General features: G+C 52.4%; 1 protein-coding gene across 1 annotated transcript; it reads left to right on the plus strand.

The window, feature by feature from the left end:
• Positions 1-2,636: 2,636 nt before the first annotated feature.
• On the plus strand, positions 2,637-10,038 carry LOC101673898 (zinc finger protein 792). The gene is made up of 4 exons (XM_045075972.1): positions 2,637-3,145; positions 5,606-5,732; positions 6,204-6,326; positions 6,963-10,038. Exons 1-4 carry the CDS (start codon positions 2,756-2,758, stop codon positions 8,468-8,470), a joined length of 2,148 nt encoding a protein of 715 aa, XP_044931907.1. The 5' UTR covers positions 2,637-2,755; the 3' UTR covers positions 8,471-10,038.
• The last annotated feature ends 400 nt before the right edge of the window (positions 10,039-10,438 follow it).

Here is a 10,438-nt window from a genome sequence, read left to right on the forward strand (position 1 = left end):
AGTCTCCTGGGATTAGTATAAGTACTAAGTACTTATAAGTACTAAGGAGTATAAGTACTAAGACTGAGATTGAGGCAGTGACTGGATAGGGTTTGGGAGCTGTCACATAAAATAGAGGCAATGAGTGTTGAATGTACAAGAGGAGAAAAAAAATGCGTATTTGGTTAACAAATTGATGGATTGTCTTGAAACTCATGATACGCTCATCCATCTCTCTTTCTGAAAAGGATTTATTTATTCATTTGACGTTCAGACTTCCATGTTACTGTCTGCGTTGTAGCAAGAATCCCAAAGTCAGTTTGACCAGAACTACCCTCTGTATCTGATCACTGGTGATATCTGATCAGGTCCCTCATTCCCCAACACCCCCTACCTGACAGCTGATAATCCCAGTGGGCCTTCAGCAAGAATCCTGTTAGGTTTAGCCAGAACCTCTCTTATCCTTCTATGTCTTCTCTTAGTAACTTCCCATCCCCGAGCCCCCACCTGTTTCTTGACTATTAATTCCCACTTTTCTTTGTTCTACCTGGATCTCAATCCCCCTCTCTCACTAGAAGCTCCTATGGTAGTGGTCCCTATGCCTAGCACAATAGGGCTTGAGAATTGAGTCTGCCTTATCATTCCTCAGCAAGTGTCTTGAATAATTTTTTCTTCAATGCCTACAAATTAGACATGAGTGATGACATGACACCCTGTGTAATGAACTTGACACCATGTCATTTCCATGATGTCCACTCAAGCCTGAGAAGCAAACATCTAACCCTGATGTTCTCCAACGTTGAATCATGTGGCCTGTAAGAAGCCGTCCCTTACACAATAGGCCTACCTCTTGTTTATGAAACTCTCCTGCGTGATGTATTTCTTTCTGATGTATTTTAAATAATAAAATAGCCAAATGGTAAAAAGGGTGCTTTCATGTAAACATTATCACCATCACCCATGCCGTTTTTTGCTGAATTAGAGAGTCATTATTTTGACAAATATCCCAGTTAACCTGTAGAGAGCTGTCTCTGATTCGCCCTCCCACAGTGGGACTTGGGATGACAACATTTTTGCTGCTGCTGCTGGCTCTTACCTACGTAGCAATAAACACGTGTGGGCCCTGTTACGTACCAAGAGAGAGACACAAAAACACAGGCACACACCAGCGCGAGACTGGGCCCCACCTGCAGAATTTCCGAGTCTAGGTTTCCGTTGTAGCCCAAGACCTTGCGTTTTTAACAATCGGTGCTGCTGCTGGTTTGAGGAGCACTGAATTAGAGCTACATTCACTATGAGTACACAGACCCCGCAGATCAGGTGTTGATTTTTCATTAGTCACTGTGAACCTGGGTCCTCCAGAAGGTCTGAAAGTGTAAGGGCCTACTTAGCCAGATCAACTCCACGTCAGTGAAACAGCCATTTTGTTGTTTGTGCAGTAAAACTTACACTGACCTTGCCCCCCCAACCCCCCTCCAACCTGGAGGAACTTACTAGAATCAAGTCTGGGAAACCAGCAAAATATGGTCGACCAGTATCTGATAACGGAGCCCAAACACAAGGTCGGGTCAGGTCAGGGGAAGATAACAGAGCCCAGAATACAAGGACGAGTCACGCCAGGGGGAGACATCCAATCCATAAAGCGCACAGACTATCCACCTAACCACCAAAGAATGTAAACCCTGCCTTTTGGGCGCCAAACTTGGGGCCCAATTCTGACCAGAGTGATAGGTTCCTCAAACAGCTACTACAGGGTAAATTGTAATTTAATTGCCCACCTGCATGTGACCTAACATGACTATGCAACTTCCTCTGTGTGTGTTACAATCGCATTGGCCAGGCTCAACTGCATGGCTTTTGCTCTATAAAAACTAGTCTGTGAGCCGGCGGGTGGTCGCTCTCTCTATAAGAGACACCGGAGCCAGTCGGTTTCATCCTCCTTGCTGGCGGGAAACAAAGCTTTGCTTCACCTTCGCTTTGCATCGGTGTCGCTCCTTTGATCACGGACCCCATCAAAAGGTGCAGGACTCACCTGCACCCCCGCACAAATTGGTCTCCCGTGAGAGTCCCCTAAGGGCGACTGGGACTTGGCTCCAGACAGAGCAGTCTGGGGCAGGCCAGTGAAGAAGATTAAGCTGCGGGACCCCCCAATACCAGAAAACCAGCAGGAAACAGCGAGAAGCAGGAAACCTGAGCACGCACCGCCCCTCCGCGCTGACCTCTCCCACCTAACACCGCCCCGAGGGGGCGCGGCTTCCCAAGCACCGCCCACTCGCCCCGTTCCCGACAAAACCGCTCCACTCCACCGCCCCGCACCTCCCGCACCACAACCCGGCACCGCCCCTTCGCACCACCCTCCCGCTCCGCGTTCTGGAAACCACCTCCTGTCATCCCGCCCGCACCACCATCCAGCGCCCCCGCCGAGGACCGTCCCCCAGACGCATCACTACCCAGCGCCGCCGTCCCAGCACCACCTCCTAGAACTGTCCCCTCACACCGCCCTCCCAGCATCGCCCCCGCTCCCAGCACAACTACTTAGCCCCGATGCCCCCCCAGAGCCGCTCACTGAGCACCTCCATCACTACCGCACCGCCACCCGGCAACTTCCCCAAACCGCCACCCAGCACCGCCTCCCAGAACCGCCCCCAGCACCTCCACAATAAGCACCGCCCCACCCAGGACCCCACCTGGCACCGCCCACCAGCACGGCAGGGGGCGGAACCGGAAACGCGATCCTAGGAGACTGAACCTGGAATCCGCCCCGGGCGACGGGCCAATGACAGCCCGGGATCGCAGGGCCGCTCCAGGCCGGGACTTCCTGCGTTCCAGGTCAGCCAGCCCGGCCCGTGCAGCGGGTCGCGCGCCCGCGTCTCCCTCCCTTTTCGGAGCTAGGTGGCCGAGATCGGGGGATGGGCCCCTGCTCCGCCCGGCGCCCCGGAGACGCAGGTCCGCCAGGTCCGCCCGCGCCTCGCTTCCCGCACGCCGGGATCAGCCGGGAGCCCCAGCCCGCCGTGCCCCGGGGTCAGGCGAAGCTGTTCGGTACCCGCCGACTCGGCTGCGAGCCCCGGCACGGATGGCGGCATTGGGCGCTGATCCGTCTCCGGCGGCTCCGCTGCGAGCCGGGGCAGCGATGGTGGTGGCGACGGCGCTCAGGGCCCCGGCACAGGTGAGTGCACAGGTAGCCGCCGCGACCCCTACGCCCTTGTGCCTGACGCGGACCCGCGAAGGTGGCCTTCTCTGTCTCTCTCCTCTCCCATTTCTCCTCGGCTTTTGAGTCTGGGGAAGCTAGAGGGAAGCTACGCCCAGCCTGGGGTGCTGGATCCAGGCCGGAGGTGGTACCTCCAGAGCGCTTCGCATTTCCGAAATCTAGTGGCAGGAGGCGAGGAGAGGTGTCCTAGACACAGGCACCGGCGTGCGCATACGCTTGGCGGAGAGATTGAGCTGAGTGTTTGGAGAGCAGGTGGGAGACGGTGAGGCCCCGAAAGGCGGGCTGAAGAGCAGTTCTGAGGGTGTTGGGAGCCATAGGCGGTTTCGAGTAGAAGAGGGAGATGATCTGACTTGGGTCTTGACGGGTTCCCTGTGGACGCAGAGTGGAAAAAGGACTTGGGGTTAGGGTGGAGACAGGCAGGGCAAGGAGCGCGTTATTGGAGTAGCTCAGTTGAGTAGTGCAGGTGGCTGGAGGCAGAAGTGATTGGATTGTGGATCCCTCTTTTAAGTCAGGCCGACCAGATTTTCCGAGGTGGAAAGTGAAAAAGAGAAGGGATGGTTTTTGGCTGCAGCAGCTGGAAGGATGGATGCGCCATCAACTGAGATGGGGAAGTTGGTTCTAGAAGGAATTTTCAATATAAGAACAGAAGTGAGGTTTTGGCCCTGCTGAGCTCTGAAGTCCCTGAGACCCCTGAATGGAGTCGAGTGGGCAGCTAGACACCGGATCTGGTGTGTGAGGGTGGTATAGGTGAGGTCAGGAGAGGCCTAGTACACAAAGGGACAAAGGCCAAACCATATATAAAAATAGAATTCTTAACCCACAACCTGCAGGGACCTGCCCAGGAAAACAACCTCTTTCTCTACAACAAAGAACCCAGGACTCTAGCCCGCTTAAATTACACTCGCAGGAAGCCAGATTGCTATCTCTAGTGACAATCCAGAAACAGTACCTTCTGTAACAATCCACCCCACACGACTAGGGCTGGATTAATAACTGCCAGCTTCTCTAATTTTTGTTCCTACTTCCAGTCTGGGACCAAGGAGAGAAAACCAAACACGCACGCCTAACCAGTCACATAGGATACCCCGCATCTAGCTAGCCTGCCTACAGCCTCTCCTGGCCAGCAGGCCCCCAGTCAGGGCACATCTGAAGCCTTCCCTTTCCTACTAAAAGCTTTCCCACTCCTCTGCCTGCCTTTGAGTTTGCCAAAACATGAGTGGCCGGGATGCTCTCCCTTCCTATCACAAGCTCAGTATCAATAGCTTTTGCTCTTCTTACTTGGTTAGTCTTTCCACAGTTAAAATATCTAAAATGTGGTATCTGGTGCATGGACAAGAGTGTGGTTGTGTGTCCAGTTCTAGAGGGTGAACCTTCAGGTCATGGTGGCAGTGGTGTTAGAGGGAAAGAGGAAGGCGGGGCCTCTGATCGGAGAATGGGGTCTCTCACTGGGACACCATGGTTGGTTTGTTGGGCGTCATGGAGACAGAAATGGAGGAGTAGTTGTCCGGGTGAGGGGGGCAGGGAAAGGGGTCTGGCAGGTGGTGTAGCTATGGGAGGGATGGGTAGGCTTAGTAGTAATGAAGGTAGTATTACAGCTAGCCCTAAGCTTATGCTTGTTCACCACTTTGCATTCTCAGCAGGCCCTGTGGTGCCCCTTGATGGGGCCCAGGGGTTTGCATTTGGGTTGGGAGATTAACTCAGTGGCAGTTGGGAGTGGGTGACCCTGAGGGTGAGGATCGGAGAACCCATGTGCAGCATAGAAGAGGGAGAGACCCGAGGGTATCTGGTGTCTGTGTGGCTCTGTGTGGCTCAGGCTGAAGCTAGGAAAATGCTGGGCGAGGAGCCCTTCAAACCATGGGCAGGTGTTGCTCTTGGCAGTGGGAGCCATCCAAGGGTCTGGATGGGATCATGGTTGTGTTTGCTAGAATGTTCTGGTTGTCGTGTGCAGAGTGATGACATGTGAGGGTCTATAGCGAGGCTGTGATGTGGGCTGGGATGGGGAGAGGGTACAGTGACAATGGGGATGCAATGATGAGGTCCAGAGTCTGAGGAAGGTGCAGTCCAAGAAGTGACACGCATATAAGGAGTGAGTGTGAGCTGTTTGCTCCAGGGCCTTGGTACTGGCCGCTAAGGGAGGAGATTGAGTCCATGTTTGTATATGGGAAGGATTATGTTGGTGACATGGGAGGGGCCCACAGAGGAGGGCATTGGGCCCTGGTGTCTCTCTGCCCCCCTGCCCGTTGATGCTGTGGACTGACACAGAGGTCAGGTGAGGCATAGAAAAGAGCAAACAGTGGTGGAGCCAGGGCCTGGGATCTCCTGTGAGTTGGGTAGCTGGGGAGGAAGGGGAGCAGGGGACAGACGGGAGTGCCTGAGGAGAGAAGCTGATCCTGGAATGAACTGTCCCCCTTATGACAGGGATGTGTGACCTTTGAGGACGTGACCATTGACTTCTCCCAGGAGGAGTGGGGGCTCCTTGATGAGGCTCAGAGGCTTCTGTACTGCGATGTGATGCTGGAGAACTTTGCCCTTATAGCCTCGCTGGGTAAGGCCTTCACCCCCACTGGGTGTCCTGAGCTCGTTTCCGCCTGTCCCCTTTTCTTTCACTTGGCCAGCCCTACTGGCACCGCTTCTTTCCCCACTCTCCCAAGATATGCGCTGCACGTTCTGGTCCCAGGCGGAGCGCAGTGTCCCAGCTCCTCCGGGAACTGCGCCAGTACCTGCTGCCGCAAAGCATTGTGGGGTGGGGCCGGGAATGAGGAGTCCTGCGGGTGGCCCAGTGGATCCCGGAGGGCTCGGCCACTCCCTGCCTGGGTGATCACATCCTTTAGCTAACGTTTCCTGGGGCCTGACTGCCACTACGCTGATGCGGTTCCCACTTGCCATGACCACTGGGATGTTCTTGCCGTACCTCTTGTGTGTTCCTGTTGTACTCTTTACGTTCTTTCCTGTGGTCTGTCATCAGGTGGGTCACCTCGCCAGGTGCTGGCCACTTACCTGCCCTGTCTTTCTTCAGGTCTGACGTCTTTCAGGTCTCACGTAGTTGCCCAGCCGCAGATGGGGGCAGAGCCGTGGGTGCCTGACAGGGTGGACATGACATCAGTCATGGCAAGAGGGGCGTACAGTGGACTTGTCTCTGGTGAGTGTGGGATGGGGGGGCAGGTGATGTCACTGCTGTCTTCAAATCTCACCTGCAGTGTTTCCTCGCATTCATCATTGTTTTGGTACTGAAGTCATTGTCTACATCTCTCTTCTACCTTTCCTTTCCTGCTCTTGACGCACAGCCCACTTGTTTCTGCTCTGACTTGCGTCCCCTGGCTCACTCTTTACACAGCTCCCTCTGAGACTGTCTCCAGTGTGGACCTACACTCACTATGTCACGATAGGTGCGTATTCCCTTCTCTGGTTCGTAAACATGAGCTGCTCGGTAGCAGTCAGACTTTCCTGGGCCTGGACACACCGTTCTGCAGGGGGCTCATGTGTTAGCAGCGGCCAAGGCCCTGCCACAAAGCCTTTAGAGAGGAGGGAGTTGGAGACCCCACTTTCCCGCCCAAGACTAAGCCCCATCCTTGTGTCCTTAGGCCTGGCAAGGCCTCCCCTGGCTCGTGACCCTGCCAGGCATGGTACTGCGGCAGACCATTCCTTACCCCGACGTCAGGCTCTTCCTCCTGCCAGCAGTCCCAAGGACTCATGGCAGGGTCAGGCATGATTTGTCACGGGCTGCTTCTTTCCCTCAGGGATCCTGGGAGCTTCACCAGCATTTCTCTGCTTTCAGGTTTTGGCTGTGGAGCCGAGGGTGAGCGTAGTATGTCTGCAGAAGGAGTGTCACAGGACAGGAAGCTCAAGGAGGCTCTGTGCAACCAGAAAAACTACTCCCGTGACGCACGTGGCCTGCCCATGAAAGACGTTTCGCACCTGACCGAACACCTGGCAACACATCCCAGGCAGAAACCAGATGCGTGTGAGGCTACTGGGAGAGGGTCGGAGTCCAGTACAAACCTTCAGCAGCAGCAGAACATAGACAAGCCTGGCAGAAGGGATGAGGACAGGGCCTCCCTTGTGAAGACCTGCAGAGATGACACATCAAAGGAGCCTCTCACAGTCAGGGCGGATGGGAAGGACTTCGCGGGCGGTAGGGCCACATCCGGCTTTCTCCAGCGCCAGGTCGTTCACAGAGTGGAGGAGCCTCCCCAGAGCACTGGCCCACAAAGTCACAACAAGTGCAGTGAATTTGGGAACGCTTTCCCTGACAAGCCCGCACCTGTTCGGCACCAGAGAACCCACACCGGGGAAAGGCCTTTTGAGTGCAACAAATGTGGGATATTCTTTAGCCACGCCTCCGGTCTCTCTCAGCACCAGAGAGATCACAATAGAGGAAAGCCTTATGAGTGCTCCGAATGTGGGAAGTTCTTCAGCCGACACTCTAGTTTCATGAGACATCAGAGAGTTCACACTGGGGAAAGCCCTTATGTGTGCAGCGAATGTGGGAAATTCTTTAGCCAAAGCTCCAACCTCATTCAGCATAAGAGGGTGCACACTGGAGAGAAGCCTTATGAGTGCCGTGAGTGTGGGAAGGCCTTCAGCCAGCACTCCAATCTCATTCATCATAAGCGGGTCCATACGGGCAGAAGCGCTCATGAGTGCAGAGAGTGTGGGAAGTCTTTCAACTGCAACTCCAGCCTCATTAAGCACTGGAGGGTTCACACTGGAGAAAGACCTTATAAGTGCAATGAATGTGGGAAATTCTTCAGCCGCATCTCCAGTCTCATCCAACATCAGATCATCCACACTGGTGAACGGCCTTACCGGTGCAGCGAATGTGGGAGATCCTTCATCTGGAGCTCTGACCTCATGAAGCATCAGAGAGTCCACACTGGGGAGCGGCCTTATGAGTGCAGCGAATGTGGGAAATTGTTTAGCCAGAGCTCCAGCCTCCATAGCCATCGGAGACTTCACACTGGGGAACGGCCTTATCAGTGCCCTGAATGTGGGAAATTCTTTAAGCACAGCTCCAGCCTCCATAGCCATCGGAGACTTCACACCGGTGAGCGGCCTTATGAGTGCCTCGAATGTGGCAAAACCTTCAGCAAGAGGGCTACCCTCGTCCGGCACCAGAAAATTCACACAAGAGAAAAGAGTGTGGAGAATGTGCACCCTCCCCCAGCACAACGATGTGCACAGGTGATAAGCTCTGAGAACAGTCTTGATGAGGGGGCCATCAGCCAGAGGGTGAACCTTGTTCATCCCAATGTCCACAATGGGCAGAGTCCCTATGAATGCTAGTTTTGCTGGAAGCTTTCTGGAACAAAGTAGCTTTTTTCTCACCATGGACTCTACCAGAGCCTTGCCACTGTGAGTGTTTGAGGTAGTAGCCATACAACTCTGGCAGGTCTCCCAAGAATATGTGTCAGCCAGTCCCTGTGTTTGGACCTCTTCCTTTTCTGAGAGGGAATCCTGAGTAGCCTGAGGCCAAGGAAGATGTCATTCCTTCCCTCTGTGACCAGCGTAGCTATGGACATGACCCATCTTTGACTGTGAAGACCTGAGCTGGGTTCTGCTGGCAGCTTGCAGAGAAGGTTTCCCTTCTTTCAAAGACATGGCTGATCTCATATGATGCCCATAATGGATTTATCCAGACTCCACATTACCCATCCCAACAAGCACCTACTTTACATTGCCTTAATGATCAAGCCACCTTTAATCAGATGTGTTTTGATCATTGGGAAGTGGGTTGAGAGCACAGTTGAGGTCTACCAATCGAAAAGGGTTTCTAAATGTATTGCCTCAGAGGAAGAGCAGGATGGTGGAAAGAAAATATCTCTCGTTTCAGATTTGGCCTCCTTTGTGTTGCTACTCAAGGTCTCCTGGGAATGATGGTAGGATTTTGTGGGCCTAATGTTGGGATCTGAGTGGCGGGTATTTTTGTGAGCCAGAGATGACCCTGAGGATGGGGCAGTTGTGACAACCTCCTCTGCATCTGGGAGCGGTATGAATAGGGCCCCATGTTTCCACGGAATGCCTCACATTCCCTAGCACTGTTAAGTATACACTGTTTACCTGACATCTGCCAAGGAGCCATTTGCCTTGAAGTTTACCATCTGGTATTCAGGTGTCCTGTTAGGTTTACTGGCCCAATTGAGACCATAATTGGTATGGAAACACTGGGTGTGAGACTAGAATAGCCGAGTCTGTAGCAAGCTAAAGCGAATGTACCTGTTCTAAAAGTACATCCACAAATATTCCTTTCAATGTGACTGTGCAGGATTCAGGCTTTGCAGAAATTCTCAGGACCTCTAGACTTCTGTTCTATGACTTAGGTCCCTGACAGAGCAAATACCTAAAGCTTTTGTGGTTAATAAGGCTCCCTGCGGTAATCGTGCCACAGCTGTTGCTGCTTTGGCGGGAGAATGGGGCTGAGAGAAGGCAGATCTGTACTCCAGGGGTGCAGCATTTGTAACATAGCCATTTTTCCTGCCAAGGCATGAGAGAGAAAGAGTCAATGTAGGATTGCCAAATCCTCTAATTTTCTGACATGAATGGGAGATGAGATTTTTATGTGCAACAATTTCTTTAAATGCTTTGTTGAGATACAGTTGTCATTCAACAGTCGTACGTATTTGATGTGCACAGTTTAAGAAGTTTTTCAGTATGTTTGCACTCAGGGAACCAACACCAGAACCATGACAATGGACCTATCCGTCACCCACAAAGCTACCTCATGGCTTTTACTATTCCTCCTTGCCTTCCCAGTAAACCATTGATTTCCTTTTCTTTCTTTTTTTTTTAACTACAGATTTGTTTGCCTTTCTTAGAATTTTATACAACTGGAATCATAAAGTATTTATACCTTATTTTTGGTCTATTTTCTTTCACAACATAATCATCTGGAGAATTATCCATGCTGTATGTGTGAACGGGTCATTCTTCTTGCTATTGCATAGTGCTTTCGAGTGAATTCATCAAAATTTTTTATGCTTTATTTTTTAAATTAAAAAATTTCTGGGAAAATACACATAACATAAAATTTACCATCCAGACCATCTCTAAGTGCCTAGTTCAGGAGTATAAGTACATTCATATTGTACAGCCATCACCACCATTCACATCCCGAGCTCTTTTCATCTTGCAAAACCAAAAGTCTGTAGCCATTAAACAATAACTCCAAAGTCTCTCCCTGCTGCCAAGCCCCTGGAAACTGCCGTTCTACTCTCTGTCTCTCTGAACTTGATTACCCCAGGTACCTCCTATGAA

The sequence above is a fragment of the Mustela putorius genome, unplaced genomic scaffold (genome assembly GCF_011764305.1).
Source record: "Mustela putorius furo isolate JIRA1106 unplaced genomic scaffold, ASM1176430v1.1 tig00000174_pilon_pilon_pilon, whole genome shotgun sequence".
NCBI classification, from domain to species: Eukaryota; Metazoa; Chordata; class Mammalia; order Carnivora; family Mustelidae; genus Mustela; species Mustela putorius.

Bases quoted from the DNA above. Each gene is read 5' to 3' on its own strand.
- LOC101673898 (XM_045075972.1), top strand. From the start codon at position 2,756: ATGACAGCCCGGGATCGCAGGGCCGCTCCAGGCCGGGACTTCCTGCGT. The intron at 3,146-5,605 runs GTGAGTGCACAG...CCCTTATGACAG, and splicing joins CGCTCAGGGCCCCGGCACAG to GGATGTGTGACCTTTGAGGA. The intron at 6,327-6,962 runs GTGAGTGTGGGA...CTCTGCTTTCAG, and splicing joins GTACAGTGGACTTGTCTCTG to GTTTTGGCTGTGGAGCCGAG.